The sequence below is a fragment of the Periplaneta americana genome, chromosome 13 (assembly GCF_040183065.1).
Source record: "Periplaneta americana isolate PAMFEO1 chromosome 13, P.americana_PAMFEO1_priV1, whole genome shotgun sequence".
NCBI lineage: Eukaryota > Metazoa > Arthropoda > Insecta > Blattodea > Blattidae > Periplaneta > Periplaneta americana.
The window spans coordinates 53252348-53269891 of NC_091129.1; the positions used below are offsets into that span (position 1 = coordinate 53252348).

The window sequence follows — 17544 nt, forward strand, 5'->3', positions numbered from 1 at the left end:
GAACGGAATGGAAAGATAAATTGGGTTGTTGTAGTAGCAGTAAAACCAATAAAGAACTCATGTTCATCATTGCTGCCAGGATCAATGAAGAGTGAGCAAAGCAGTGAAAGGGAAAAGATAGTGTATAAAGGCCACAGTTTTCAACCATCTTGGGTTAAACAATTTCCATGGGTACTATACGAAAAATCAGAACCCGGGACCGCCGGTTTCATGGTCAGATATGCTAACCATTACTCCACAGTGGTGAACTCTCGGACTTTTGTGCAGAGTTTTGCTCCTTTAATATTTCAGACAGTCGGCACCTATGATTACTTACTTACGGCTTTTAAGAAACCCGGAGGTTCATTGCCGCCCTCACATAAGCCCGCCATCAGTCACTATCCTGAACAAGATTAATCCAGTCTCTGCAATCATATCCCACCTCCCTCAAATCCATTTTAACATTACTACCACCATCATTTCCATTATCAACACACCACTGTTGTTGCCATTACTGATCAGATCATACTCATTACCAGATGTATAACTTTTCCTGCCAAAGGTGCGGTTTTGAATTTCTTTTTCTTTGGTGAATTTGCATGAAGCCACTCCATTGTCTGTCTCTTTGTCTCCGGTTGAAAATGGTGGAGCAATGTTTCATCTCCTATCACAATTCTTGCAAGAAAGTCATCTCCACCATTCTCATACTGGTCCAAAAGTTCGCAACTGTTTTTCGGGTTTCTTTGTGGGCTTCTGTCAACATCCTCGGAACCCACCTAGCACATACCTTTTTTAACCCCAACTGTTTCAATATTCTGCACACACTTGCTTCTCCTATTCCAACTTGAAGTGACAATTCTTTCACTGTTATGCGTTTGTTAGCCACAACCATGTTGTTAACGTGCTGCATATTGTCAAGCCTTCATGCAGTGCAGGATCTGCCACTGCAAGGAGTATCCCAAATATTGGTGTGCCCTCTTCCACCAGATAATCTGCTTGCCCAGTGACTAACCATACTGCGATCAACAGCTGCATCTCCATACACATTTTTCAACCTCTTGTGAATGTTTCCCACTGTCTCGTTCTCACAGCACAGGAACTTGATAACAGTACATTGCTTCTGACAAATGTCAAGTACAGCAGCCATCTTGAAGGAGTGCTATCATGGCACCACTCATGGGAACGACTTAAATTAAATTTGAATACAAGCAGGAAGGAAGTATCTATGACCTCCATAAATTGCAGAGGTGTAGAATAAAAAAATAAATTTAAAAATGTTGTAGGCCTACATTATTTTTGGAGTGACCCGCGTATATTAGAATGACCAACACTCCCTTATTTTAGCTAATTTTTTTTACATCCTCTTAGCTTCTGTATTGATATCCTAATCCTCTCGTATTTTCCATTATCAATCATGATTGCTAATTTTTTAATGTAATCTAATAATAATTCCCTCCAAATATATTTAGATGTGAACTGAAATTAATTTCGATAGTTTAGTAGATAACAATCAATACAGTTTTGTTTCAGTCATTCTGTAAGCTTCGATGTAACTGTACACACATATTAAGTTACCGGTACCGGTATTGTAAAGAGTTTTTTCTCCACATTGCATTGCAAGATAAAACAATGTTCTACAATATCCTGGTGATAAATAGGTTAAGACTAAAAACCAGGCATATTTTTAAACATTATTGTCCTCAATATTGTGACCTAGATCAAGTGTGTATTGTAATTAAATTGATAGCTTTATATTATAAATACAATATAAACAATTATATCAATAAATCTGGCTTCACAGCCAGAAACTGCGCTAAAATATGTCGTGACCAAGTCAGCCGTAGTCCATTAGGCATATGCTAATGACTAAAGAATAACTTCAATAAACATTTAACTGTGGAAATAGACATTATCCATATGAAGAGTACAGGGGAAAAACGATCAAAGTCACAATTCTCTTAAAGATGGCGTCATCATCTAATTCAGTATATTCCTGAAAAATGTATGTGTTTTTCTTATCAGGACTGGTAAAGGAGAATCATCACCACATATACAGTCGTCATTTCCTTCTTTTTCATTAGGGATACAATACATTTTGCAGTAATATACTGAATTACTGAATTAGATAATGACATCATCCTTAAGAGAATTGTGACTTTGTTTTTCCCTTGGACTCTTCATATACAAGGTTATTCAAAAGTAAGTTACATTTTGACGTCGTCATAATCTTTGTAAGAAGTAAGATATACATAAAACAATAACAAACTTATACTCATAAAGATATGGGGTTTATTGGAGTCAGTTTAAATGTTGAATATGTTGGCCATTTTGTTCTTCAACAAGCAACAATCTTTCTTCTATGTTGTGAACAGCATTTACTAATAGATCTGGTAAAATATTTTCAATTTGTTGCGAAATTGCATATTTTAGTTCATCAGTAATTGAATTGATTATTTTTGAAAGGTCACATGTACATTTTTATCAATTTTACAGGAGAAGGAAAAAACTGTTTATTTTGCAAATGGTATCTACTTTGTAATAAAATCAGATATTTTTTATTCGATGACAGAGGTGTAAAGTTACATTTACATGCATAAACTAATGATAACATGACACTTGTAAAAAAATAATATTTATGATGGACTTCTGCCCTTTTAATAATAAACAGTAAGTAAAACATAATGAAATGAATTTTTTGTCCTTAAATGTGTTTTAAATATTACTGACTAACAAATGCTCAAGAATTTAACTGTTAAGAACATTTTGCTAAGGAAATATCTCTTATTTCTAAAATAAAGCAATTTAAAAGCATAAGAACTTTTAAGTTTCCTCATTAAACACTTCCTCTGAAATATTCATTCATCTTCATTGTTTCTTTCCTCTGTCGGCCACTAGAGAATTTCTTCATAAAATTGAAGATATTCAAGAATTACATACTGTATAATTTTGCTGACATCTTCAACTTTCTTCTTAATTTATTAGAGCTTTACCATAATAACTTATGCTTTACTTACTGGTAGTTTCAAGTCATTAAGATCCATCACATTAGTTCTATGCAGTAACTTGAATGTGTGTCATTACTCCATCAATATATTCATATGCAACCACTCTATCCAGGGACTTAACATCAAAAACCATCATTGAATACAGTGAAATTTAAAAGTATATTTTCTGATCTTTAGGCAGTCCTTTCCCTAATGATTCAACTGATAAAGGTGTATTCTTAAAATAGTTAGGCCACCAAATTTTATAATCCAATATCTTTTGAGATGTTTCTATGTAGTTAACAATAAAGTTTCCCTTTCTGCTTGACTGAGCAATGTACTGACCATAATGTTCTGGCATGTAGACTCTGTCTATCTTTCTGAGAAAACGTTTGATTGTTCCAAAACTCATATCATAAGGAAGAAAGCTAAATCCCCTCACTGGAAAATCCTGAACAATTTTTGAGAATCTGCCTGTGATTCATAATGCAGAAAGAAATCTAGCAACTGTAGGAAGTGTGATTTTGTCCTCCACATACATGTTAGAATACGGTAACTTTTTTTTAGTAAGCGGACATTTGTTTTCTATGAAATTCATAATAAAAGAACACACTTCATTTGATTCTTTTTTTGATATCCCTTCATGGTTCACATACAATTCACTTTTTGTGTTAAAAGGCAAGTAATGCAGGAAATGATCAGCCATAACTGTCGCATATTAAATATTTCTTGTACTGGTATATGTGGCAGATTTTTCATGTAATCAAACACAGTTGCATGCACTACTTCCTTTTCTTTACAGATCTTTTTCATTTCATCCATCTTTTTGTAGAACTTCTTAGTTCTCTTAATATGAATAAGTCCTGGACATGTGCCCTTTCAATACTAAACGGGAACTTCTTTACACTGTAACACTCGGTAGGGTGCACATACTTGTGCCTTTTCTTCAGCAAACGGTGTGCTACACTAAGAAGATTATGATGGTGGTCATAACTCAATTTGTCAAAAAAGTGGACATGTGACCTTTCAATAATAATCGATTCAATTGTAAGATTAGTTAAAAAAACTCTGTCTTTTAAATAACTCCAAGCCAAACACCTACTGGACTGATATCAGGGGAATATGCTTGCCAGGTATTAGGAAAATGTCTGCTTATTTTGCGATCACCAAGCATGTTACATAACAATCGCTTAACTGGTGTATGAATATCCTACATGAAAATTTTAAAACACAGTCAATGATAGTGATTTAAAAATTCAATAACAAGTAAATTTACTTTTGACACATTATAAAAAAAACCTGTTACCATGTTAACCTAAATAAATGTGTGTGATAAATGAACAAATCTAGTTGTTCGATACATATAAATGAGTTAGCATTTTGATTTTCTTTAATTTTAAAAAAATTTATATCTATTTCAAAATGTAACTTATTTTTTAATTGTTGTTCAGTCAACTATCCAAAGACAGGTCTGAACCTCACAAGTGATATCAACAAGGCATCACTTATGAGAAAATAGGCCAGGAGATAATGGAATAGAGTGGTCAGCTCCTTTCCCCCTCCATTGCATACATCGCCAACTAGCTACATATTATGCTACATAATTACTTTTGAACCGAGGCAGACCTGGGAACAAGGTATCCAAGATACCATGCAGAAGAGAGGGATTGAATGGAAAGAGGCAAGGTCCATTGCTCAGGACCGTGAGATTTGGAAGGCTCTTTGTAAAACCTCTACACCACAGGTGGTAGAAGAGGAACGACTAAGTAAGTAAGTAATTACTTTTGAATAACCCTATGGCCTATATTATGTATATCACTAACACAAAGTTTCAATAAATTCAAATTTCTAGTTCTGATTATACAATATGTTGCATCTAAATTAAATGAAAAAGAAATCCATGTTGCATATGTTGTTCATACACATCTTTGTCTTTTCAACAAGTATTTTCAATAGCTACGCCTACCATGAATATCTGTTCTTAACTAGTAACTAATTGAGATATATTTTAGAGTCCACTTGTTTCTTATAGTTTTTCTAATTCAGAACTGTTCTGTCTGAAATAGTGTCACATGAGCTTCAAAATATTTCTCTCACAAAAATAACTTCATAAGAATTCGAATTAAATTTCAAAATAACAATAAGTTCTGGACAGATAATTTAATATTACCAAAGGTAAAGAAACGTCGCGTCGTGGTCTAAGGCATCCTGCCTAGGATTCGCATTACAGAATGCGCACTGGTTCGAGTCCTCATGGGGGAGAAATTTTCTCATGAAATTTCGGCCAGTGTATAGGACTGGTGCCCACCCAGGATCGTGATGCACTTGGGGAGCTACGATAGGTAGCGAAATCCGGTTGCGAAAGCCAGCTATAACGGCTGGGGGGATCATCGTACTAACCACATGATACCTCTATTCTGGTCGGATGATCGTCCACCTCTGCTTCGGCATGTGAACGTGAGGCCAGCAGCCGACTGGTCGGTCTAGGCCCTTCACGGGCTGTAGCACCACGGATTATTATTATTAAAGGTAAAGAAATATTTAATTTTTCAATTCTGTTCTTATGTAATATTCTAACATTGTATCAATATAAAAATCTTCTGTTCATAAAATTGGAACTAACGAAGTAAAAGGGCTTAAAATCAATGCAATTCAAGCGACTTTTCAAAGAGAACAAATATAATTATAAGCAATGTAGCTTTGAGATGTGAAACAAGTAAAAAATTATACAAACATATCTAATAGGCTACACAGTAAGCAGATTAATTCAATTTATATGCATAAACAATTCAACAGTTGGGTAGAAGGGAAGAATGTGGTGACATTTTGTAAATTCCGTTCTAAACTGTCTATCTTGGCTTGACACTTTAGCAAAAAAAAAAAAAAAAAAGGGTCGGAGCAACCATTTACTGGACCAGAACCAGTATTTGGCATTCCTTATACCATAACCAGGGGAGTCATCAAGTTGTGGATTAATGTAAGATACCAAAGTAGATGGACTCACCTGGATGGACATCGATACAGCAAATTTATGATGGAGAAAATTACTCCATCATCAACTGCTGAAATACTGCATCTAAGCAGACTGGAAATCAGAATAACTGGTCACTGCCATCTGAGGAAACATCTGCACACAATGGGTATTTTTAAAGATGAACCACTATGCAGATTATGTAATGAAGAGCACAATCAGCCTCACATATAATCTTTGAATGTGATGAATTAGCCAATAGGAGATACCTTTTGGCTGCATCAATCAAGAAGAAAATCTCCAAAAGAAATACCTTGTAAAAAGCTATTGGAACTCATTACAGGAACAAAACTTTATACATAGGAATAATGAAGACAGGAGAAATACAATAAGCCAACAGGCTTCAGTGTTCAAGACAATCTAATCCATCTTGGCCCTTCAAATCTTTAAGATAATTCGGCAGTGCATTGAAGACAACATGAATAGTGAATTCTCCTTTTTATAACAGCTGAGACTAAGAGAGGATAGATGGAGATCTGATTTGTATCTTGTATTAAAATGATTAAGTTACTATTGACAAAATTGGTTAGAGCATGTCAATAGAATGCAGTGTTCCAGGATATCAAAACAGATGCTACAGTATCTACGATGTCCCCAGAGGAAGATGATCTGTGGGTTGACCATTCTGAACATGGCAAGAGACTGTAATAGGCCACTAGGCCTAGTATTTGGCAGATGATGATGATAGTAATTAAAATTATTGTTATGATTATACTAAATGAATCTCGATTTTTAACACAAAAGATCATCAGGGCTATAATGTACTCACACAAGATAAGGTCAAGGTTTGTAAATTTTGCAAAATTGTTTACATGATGTCCAGATGATGATGATGATAATTAAAATTAATAGTGTTATGATTAGTACTAAATGAATCTAGATTTTTAATAAAACTCGAGTTAAAAATACCTACATTACAAAAATTTAGCTAGGCCTATTTATGCGAAAGAATTAAAATTGCATTGCTAGGAAAAAAAAGAGTTACAAACTTCTGATTCATAGTGAATGCTAGACTTTTAAACCACGTAACAGTTTCTACATAACAAATCACATGAGATGAGATTTTACTACGAATATTTAATATCATTATATACTGGTCTAATGGCAGACACTACACCCCCAAGTTAAATTTGCGCCCCCTGAATGCAAGAGATGAGTGCTAATGACTTGACTATCTTTCCAAGTGAAAAACATTTTTAGTTCTTGGAGAAAATGAACAAATGAGAACAAAGATTCAAGTTAAAAAAAAAAAAAATTGGAGAAAATATATATAAAACTCGAGTTAAAAATACCTACATTACAAAAATTTAGCTAGGCCTATTTATGCGAAAGAATTAAAATTGCATTGCTAGGAAAAAAAAGAGTTACAAACTTCTGATTCATAGTGAATGCTAGACTTTTAAACCACGTAACAGTTTCTACATAACAAATCACATGAGATGAGATTTTACTACGAATATTTAATATCATTATATACTGGTCTAATGGCAGACACTACACCCCCAAGTTAAATTTGCGCCCCCTGAATGCAAGAGATAAGCGCTAGTAGCTAGTTGTTAGTATAGTCGTACAACCACAGTTTGTGAGTGAGATCATGCTACAAGAGATAACGAAATGAGTGAGGTAATGTATACAAGGTGTAATGGGTATAAGTGCTGTCCTTTCCACAGTCGTTGGGTATGGTCTACAGGATCAAAAAATGTCCATATAACATAGGGTCAAAACTTGATAGTTTTCCCAGAAAGAAATATTTAATTTGTTATTTTATTTGCATTATATTACTTATGTCGTTAGTAAAATTACGTAAACAATTACATCATTAGGTACATATAGCAAAGAGTTAATATTAATTAAATAAATATTTGTGTATTCTATTACGTTTTCATTAAATTAAATAAAAATGCATGCTTAAATTTGTTAACATTCTGGCATGAGAGATGTACCAACGTTCAGCAGACAGTACTCTGCACAGACATGTACGAGTCAGCTGAGTTCAAGCTCCCTGTCCATAGCTCTACTGTTGAGTGGATGACAGTTCAGTACAGGGTATTCAATAAACAACTTACAATGACATTCACAGTTTAGAAGTATCATATGTTATTAATTTATGGAGAAAGTCGTCATAATTCAAGTGAGACAAAAAGGATGTACCGTCAACGTTTTCCTCAAAGAAGGTTACCTAATCGGCTAAATTTTGTACCAGTTTCTCAACATTATAAGAAAAATTATTAAATTTTAAATTATTACTAAAACTCCAGAAATTAGGTATCTCCAGCAATATGTTCAGATGGATATCAGAATTCCTTAGTCAAAGATTCATTGCCACTAAATTCAATAACTCACTTTCTAGTTACAGACAAACATATCGAGGTCTACCTCAGGGCGCTGTCCTCAGCACAACTTTATTCAATATTTATATAAATGACTTACCCTCCCTATTAGAGGAATCAAACATGAAAACAGCACTATTTGGAGATGATATAGTTTTGTGGACTTCCGGATCTTACAGACAGAGACAAAATTAAAAATTCTGCTCTTCAAGCTCTAAATCAACTACATGAATGGAATACATCAAATTTGATGACACTCAATTTAAGCAAAAGTAACTACCAAATATTTTCACTCGGTAAAAAAGAAAGAGAATTCAATATCCAATACAATGGCCAACACCTTTCTGGGACTTATGAATCCAAATATCTTGGAGTTATTTTCGATAGTAAGTTAACATGGAGCAACCATTTGAAATACATTTCTGAAAAAGCTCGTAAAAGATTCTCCCTTTTAAAAAGACTAGCAGGAAAGAAATGGGGATGCTCTAGGAATACTCTGAACACTACATACAAAATGTTTATACAGCCAGTGCTGACATACTGCGGAGAAATTTTAATTACTTCACCTTTCATAAACGACATAGAATATGTTCAAAACCAAGTTCTCAGACTCATTACTGGTGGAATCAAAACAACTCCAATAGATTCTATGAGATTCCTCACTAATATTAACAGCATCAAAATGACAATAGAAGAAAAAGCACTGATTCAATATGAAAAACTTATCAGATTACCAGGAAACAATTGGCATTCATACAGTCCTCTCTGTAGATTGAAAACTCAAAAAAGTTTCATATCCATTGTTCAAGAATTAAAACAGAAAATCAATATCCCGAATTTAAAAGAAAACTTACAAATTAAACCAAACCCTTTAACTCTATTAAATATAGAATATAATCTAAATTTAACAGAAGAAATACTGAAATCAGAAGTAAACACTGAAATACTGAAACAATTGTCTTTAGAGACAATTAATATTAGGTACCCTCCAAAAAACTGGCTTCATTTATACACCGACGGATCCTTGATCTCCAGAGAACAAGGTGCCGGTGCAGGTGTTACGTGCTGTCTCTTCTCACTTTATAGATCTCTTGGATATGGAACAACAAGTTTTGATGGTGAAATCATTGCAATAAGTGAAAGGCTCAGGAATCTTCTATGCCACATTAATAAATTTAAGAATGTAGTTATATTGTCAGACTCCAAAGCAGCTATTCTATCAATAGTCTCTAAACACACACCTTCATCTCAAACAGCAGAAATAAATAAAATGCTCTCTCAATTAATATCACTCAATAAAAGAATTGTATTCCAATGGATACTATCCCATTGTGGAATCCTGGGAAACGAGAATGCGGATGCTTTAGCAAAGAAGGGCAGCACTGCTACTTACAGACCTGTTACTAAATCTGCGTATTACTCTGTGAAAAGATTTATTAAATCTACATACTTAGACTTCAACAAACAAAATTTGATAACACAATCCCAAGGGAAAAAAATGGAACTCTCTGCATCAAAATCCACAGTTAATTCCCGATTTACCACGAAAATCGTCTGTAGCTGCATTTAGATTGGCAACAGGCCATGATTGTTTGGCCAAACACCTGCATAGAATTGGAATATATCAGTCCCCTAACTGTCCATTGTGCAACTCAAACCAAGAAATGTATTCGGAACACCTCAAAATCTGTGCTTCAGTGGTTGGTCATGATAATATCTTTGAAAAATATTGGAGTGCAAGAGGTCAAATGACTTTATTGTAAAACACCTGGCATTAGAAAACAACAACATTATAAGAAATTAGAAGTCTCTTACCTCGTTTCGATAATTACACAACCAGAAATTTGTTTAAAAATGATACTGCTTTACAGAAGCAAGAGAGATTAAAGTGTTGCATTAGAAACAAGTTCGTGTGATTTTGTGCAGAAAACCATTATTGTTTATTCTTTAGACGTACAATTAAAAAATGCAACAATATTGTTACATAAAATGTTCTATTAATGATTGCTGTTCGTTTTATGTAAACAATAGTATTGTCATGGTCGCTCCTGCATTAGAACAGAGCATCTGTTTTGTACCGATATGTCTGCACTCACTTGAGCTCTACTGTGTAAACCCCCTCCTCCCTGCTTGAGCTGTAGTGTGTACTTCTAAACCCCTTCCTCCCCGCTTGAGCTGTACTGTGTACTTCTAAACTCTCTTCTCCCCAACCAGCAACATTCCAAAACGTCTATTATTGTAAACTTTAATAATTAGTTGTAAGGACATTTTTTCTTCCTATGGATAATCACCAGTTAAAATAATGGCACTTATACCATTTACACCCTGTATAATGTGTGTAAGAAATACATGCATAATATTAGTTGAGGCATACCTCAATGCAATAATTAACTATACAGTATTGAGTATCCAATGTACATGAAGACGATCTGAAATTAGGGTGAATGTTACTTATGTCCCGCCCACTATAGGAGACATAGGCCAGTTTTACACTAATCCTAAACATTTAATATAACTTGGGTGATACGAGCGTTGAGCGACTTCCGCCGATTTTGGAAAAGACACCGACGCACTTGAACTGCCAACATAGAAAACAAAAAATCACACTCAATCGCTTTCACCTTCATCTTGACGGGATAATAAAAACCTAAACTAAACTAACCTAACCTAAGTGCGTCGGCGTCTATTCCAAAATCGGCGGAAGTCGCTCAACGCTCGTTTAACCAATATAATATTCGTTCAGTGGGCGGTGGATACTCTACATTGACGAAACGACTTTAGGCTGGTCCACAATAAATCGGGAACGGAAACGGGAACGGGAATACTGTTAAAATAAACGTATTTAAATGTGAGCATTCATAATTAACGAGAAGCTTGCCAGAGCCCGGGCACGGGAACGTGAAAGTTAATTGTAAATGCTCACATTTAAATACATTTATTTTAACAATATTTCCGTTATTGTGAATCAGTCTTAGTCATCTACTTTCACTGCTCAATAATAATGGTATAGTAAATTATGGATAAACTCCAGACCATGAATTGCACCCTTCCCCTCTGTCCGTCATCAACAGAAAAGTGACTACGATGCAAAAGAGAAACATTTCTCACAAATACAGTGTCAAACTAGTAATACTTACCACAGTCTTTCAGACCTTGGTATCAGATGACATTCTGTCACCATATAGCGAATTATGATGACTGCAACTAATATTGATAGCTTCATTGTACAAAATCAAACTGTATTTTCTTATTATAGGTTATGTGCACAAATATTGTCAACAATCTAATATAATTATTAATACAATGACAACTCCATTACTGATAATAATTTCACTGCTTAATAAAGAAAATTCATACGAACAACTCGATACCAACGTAATATTCTGGATTCGAACGTACTCTACTTTATCGACTGTTTAAATGAATTATCGCAACCGTTGCTTACGAGATCGCAACCAACTTTCTGCTGCAGTGCTGGTAAGAAAACAACTGATCTTGCATATAACCAGCTATGACCATAAACAACCACCTAGATCACAGCCACATTGATCGCTATCAAGTAACTGCAAAGGTTATAGGTAGAGCAATGAGTATTCATTGCCATTATTCGATGGTTCAAGAGTCAGCCGCTTGACGCTAGATACTATAATTCCTACAAAGAAAAGCAATAGGTGGCAAAGTATTAACCAACGAGGTCGGCCGCCATAGTTATTCCTTTTCAACATGTTTCGATTAGGAATATTTAAAGTAAAACTCAGATATTTTTAATTTGAAGGGCTAGAACTTCAAAAGGATATTCGTATATTTTAGAACATGTTAATGTACAAAATCTTCATTTAATAATTATTACAGCATAAATACCTATACATTTAAGAGTTCAATATATGCCTTCATAGATATCACAATTATACAGTAGGTATTACAGCAGAATGACCTTAGTAAATTACAAGCAACAAATGAAAACAGCAATGTTGCAAATAAAAAAGTTGGTAATACTTGCTACATAGAACCAGGTGCCTGTCTTCTATGAATTACCCAAGTTCCTTAGTTTTAAGAGAGCACAATAGTGAATCAATATCTACCAATCTTATGAAGCTAGATTCGCCAAATTTTTATCACTGCTATATATTTAATTAATAGTGACAACTATACAACATTTCATCCGCCTATGATAAGTGGTTTGCATTTTATTAAAATATTGAATCGCTTTATATAAAGAGTCGCCTGCACTATGATTTACATTATTCTTTAGTGATATTCACTTAAATGGATTCTTACATATATGGGATCAAAGCTTAATATAGGGTCTTGCTAAAAATTAATCAGTAAATTACTACAATTTTTTAGTATAAAAAATAAGTTATAAAAAATTCCCGGTAATTTACAGATTCACTGTACAGAAAATTCCAATAGTAATGGTTGTTACAATCGAGCCCCTACAGCCCAGGCTGCGCAGAAGTTTAGAGTCGGGACAAATTGAAGCTTGCGCTGCCGCCATGTTTGGGGAGAGCGCCGGCTAGCAGACATCCTCATATCCAATGTTCAAGGTTTAAAATAATATGTTTTTTATATTTTATAAACCAATCGGAGTAACTAAATGAAACAAAATCCCGTTGAGGTTTAAAGCGACTACGTTGTGGACATAATATTCAAGTTACCGTTAGTATGACGTGAAACGAAAGAAGACGGAAACAATTTGATAATTATCAAAGACGTTGTAGTTATTTGAAATCATTTTAGAGCGAATAAAAAATACAAATGCATATTGTAAGCCAGTTCAGGTGAAAATAAAGTTATGTATTAGTAGTCTATTACCTGTTATTCGTAAAACACTGCCAGCTATATATTGTACATTACATAAAACAATATATTTCCTACTATGTACATATGTTTCCTTTGATGTAGAGGAGAAACGAACAATTTGATCTGCTTTCATATTTATAGTATAATACATTTGTAAAATAAAAACATATACACTAATGTTCTAGTTTTAAGACATAAATACCATTCATTACCTTATTATCATAGTAATATAAAATAAACTTTACATGCAGGAATTACTCCGTCAAATATAGGTACTTGAACACTTATAGGCTATATGAATTTTAGGCCTAGTGTACAGAATAAGAGCTTACCTATTGATTCTTAATTAATAAGATGGACTTCCTTAAATTTCTTACAAATTTATGTAAATTCATGTTAGAACTTTTAGGTGTATGGTGACATCTGATCTTTATGTATATATGGTCATTATGATCAATTTAACACGTCTAAAAATATTAATATCTCTGCTTCCATACCTGTAAAAAAATATCTAAGCCTATTGTTTTATTTTGAAAATATTGGCGTAAGCACCATTCATTAGCTTATTATCATAGCAGTAATAGGTCTATAAAATATACTTTACAGGCATTAATTACTCTGGCAAACAAATTTTGAAAAAAAAAAAAATATATGGATTTTAGGCCTACATTGCAGAGAACAAGAACTTACCTATTGATTCATAAATAAGATTGATTTTGTTATATGTTGTCTTACAATTTTCTTGTGCAAACTCATGTTGTAACTTTTGGCTGTGTGGTGACATCTGATCTTTATGTACATATCTATGACCAGTTTAACAAGTCTAAACATGTGATTCTCTGGGAACTCATTTTCTAGAATATGTTCTTGCAGTTGTGGAAAACCTAATATTCAGAACAACGATTTTTTGTGTTAGATATTAGTCTTCGTCTATGGCTATTATCTCGGTACTGTACTTACTTGTGCAGAGAAATTCCAGATCCTTTCTTGTACGTGTATGTACAATTAAACGCTGCACATGAATTCACCATAATGAACGGCACACTCAAATTTATTACTTAAGCGTAGAACTTATTAAACAGTAACAAACCTGCACGTTAGCAACGTGTATCTCTAACTTGTAGGAATATATTCACACTTCGAAGATATTACGCATTTTTAAAATAAACTAATTGTTAGAAACGACTATTAATGTACTCCATCACTGACTAAAAAAACTGAACTTCTTATTAACTTTAACTTTAATGCACTATAAAAAATAAACAACACAAATTAACACACTATTAAAAGTAAACACAAAAATGAACACGTGAATTTCCATGTATTGATAAAGTGCTTCCAGATCCTTCCTTGTACGTATACGTACAATTAAACGTTGTACACGAATTCACCATAAAGAATGGCACTAGTAACCCAATTAAATTCAATGAATAACATCTACACGTTAGGAACGTGCATCTCTAAATTGTAGGAACACATTCACACTTCGAAGATATTACGCATTTTTAAAATACACTAATTTTATTATTAGAAATGACTATTAATGCACTCCATCAATGGCTAAAGACTAAACTTGCTATTAACTTTAACTTTAATGTACTATTAAAAGTAGACAACACAAATCAACACATTATTGAGAGTAAACAACACAAATGAACACGTGAATCTCCATGTGTTGATGCTTGATAAAGTGCTTCTACTCCCTAAACATGGCGTCGCGCGAACCTGCGCGAGAGGTTTCAAATTTGTACACGACATCAGCGCCAATTGTGTGTCTAGATATATAACTACAACGTCTTTGGTTACAATTTATATAAAGGGTCATATAAGTGAATACCTTACTTAATTACTTACTTACTTACTTACTTACTTACTTACTTACTTACTTACTTACTGGCTTTTAAGGAACCCGGAGGTTCATTGCCGCCCTCACGTAAGCCCGCCATTGGTCCCTATTCTGAGCAAGATTAATCCAGTATCTATCATCATATTCCACCTCCCTCAAATCCATTTTAATATTATCTTCCCATCTACGTCTCGGCCTCCCTAAAGGTCTTTTTCTCTCCGGCCACCCAACTAACACTCTATATGCATTTCTGGATTCGGCCATGCGTGCCCATCTCAAATGTCTGGATTTAATGATCCTAATTATGTCAGGTGATTATATGCGTGCAGTTCTGCGTTGTGTAACTTTCTCCATTCTCCTGTAACTTCATCCCGCTTAGCCCCAAATATTTTTCTAAGCACCTTATTCTCAAACACCCTTAATCTCTGTTCCTCTCTCAAAGTGAGAGTCCAAATTTCACAACCATAAAGAACAACCGGTAATAGAACTGTTTTATAAATTCTAACTTTCAGAACAACTGACTAGAAACATAACAGAACTATGTGAAGCTCATCTGCCAAAGAAATCTCAAACCGCGATCAAAAACTACTGGTGGACCGCAGAGTTAAACATAATGAGAGAACGAGTGTTAGCCAGCCACAGACGATACAAACGATGTAAATGTGAAACGCTTCGAATTAAATACGAGCAATTTTACAACAACATTAAAACTGATTACAAAAACAAAATTTTGCAGGCTAAAACTAAGGCATGGAAGGAGTTCTGCTCATCGCAAAGTCCACAAAACCCATGGGGGATAATTAATAAAATGTGTCGAAAACCCGAGAACTTCAACAGATCACTCAATACTATCCAAACCGACAACGGGTTTACCTCTAATACATATGAAACAGCTAGTGTCCTAATCAATAAATTCTTTCCTGATGATTCTATAGACACGGATGTGCACAAGCGTACCAGACTTGAATTCGAGCTGTCACCTGACACGGAAGATGAACCACAATTCACAGCAGAAGAGGTAGAGAGGGCAATAAAAAAATTGAATGATAAAAAAGCACCAGGGATTGATGCAATCTCTGCCAATATAATGAAAAATGTACATACGAGCTGTGCCGATCTCTTTGTGAGTATTTTCAATAAATGTATGTCATTGCAAGTCTTTCCTGACTGCTGGAAAATCGCAAATGTTAAAATAATACCAAAACCGCACTGTCATAACCTACAGTAACAGCAAACGCCTATCGGCCTATCTGTCTGCTACCTGTTATGGGAAAACTCTTGGAGAAACTTATTATAGATAGAATTATGTATAACTTGTATAATACAAATATGTTAAAAGGGAATCAATATGGGTTCACACCGCAAAAATCCACAGAAGATGCAGTGCTTCATGTTGTGAACTGGGCAAATCAAACTCTAAGACGTCGGCAGTTCGGATTACTCATATCACTGGACATTTCGGGGGCATTTGACAACGCTTGATGGCCTAAAATTATGTCTCAACTGAAGAAAAAAGGTTGTCCTAGAAACCTATATAACCTAGTCAAAAATTACTTTAGCAATCGCAAAGTACAACTCACGATAGGAACTACTACTCTAATGAAAGACGTTAATAAAGGATGTCCCCAGGGTTCCTGCTGTAGTCCAGGGCTTTGGAATATCTTATATGACGACCTGCTACAGATGGATCTGCCAAATGATTGTCAGTTAATAGCATATGCTGATGACGCTCTCGTCCTAATAACAGCTGGCAATATAAACTGTATTGAAAACAAAGCCAATGAAACGCTGACTTCCATATCCAAGTGGGGAAAAGACAACAAACTGCAGTTCAACCCTCTTAAGACAAAAGCCTTGCTGATTACAAGGAAAAGAAATTACGACCTACCACACATACAGATGGACATGAAGAATATCGACATAGTAGAGACACTCTTGTATTTAGGCGTCACTCTCGACAAACGTATGTCTTTTAAGGCACATATTGATTCACTAGTCACTAAATCACACCAGTTTCAATCTGCTTTGCATAGGGCCACCAGACCAACCTGGGGTCTTAGTTCTGATATATTGCGAACAATATATCATGGCGCTTTCGAACCATTGATATTATACTGTGTCTCGGCATTTCAAAATATACTTCACAAAAAGTGGGTTCAAAATAAATTAATACAAATCCAGCGTGGATTCATTCTACGAATCACGAAGGCTTACAGAACCACATCGACAGACGCAGCCCTAGTGATCGCGGGTATACCACCATTGTTTTTAACAGCCATGGCTAAAGCTGAAATCTCTAACGTGAAAAGAAATGGGATATTTATAGAACAAGAATCATATCTTGAGGTGGAAAAAAGATCACATTTTCAATTAACTGGTCATCCGAAAGATTTTCACCGTGCATCAAATACATGTACAGATCGACATGAATACAACATCTATACTGACGGCTCTCGGTTGCAAAAGGAGAACGACGTCACCTTGGTGGGCTGTGCTTTTGTTACCTACTACAACACTACTAAGTCCACTCTGCCACGTTCCGCCTGGCGCCCATGTGCTCCGTGTTCCAAG

General features: G+C 34.7%; 1 protein-coding gene across 4 annotated transcripts in view; it reads right to left on the reverse strand.

Annotated features, from left to right (window-relative positions):
* Window positions 1–11810, reverse strand: part of LOC138711906 (von Willebrand factor C and EGF domain-containing protein-like) — a 216975-nt gene extending 205165 nt beyond the window's left edge. For 3 of the 4 annotated variants that reach the window (XR_011335524.1, XM_069843209.1, XM_069843206.1), the window contains exon 1: window positions 11462–11795. Coding sequence is in view for 2 of the 4 variants with exons in the window: in XM_069843206.1 (XP_069699307.1) it covers window positions 11462–11547 (86 nt within the window). In the remaining 2 variants the exon portion in view is untranslated. Of the gene's footprint in view, window positions 1–11461 lie in introns of all 4 variants that reach the window. The other variant, XM_069843205.1, reaches the window with a different exon arrangement.
* Window positions 11811–17544: the final 5734 nt, after the last annotated feature.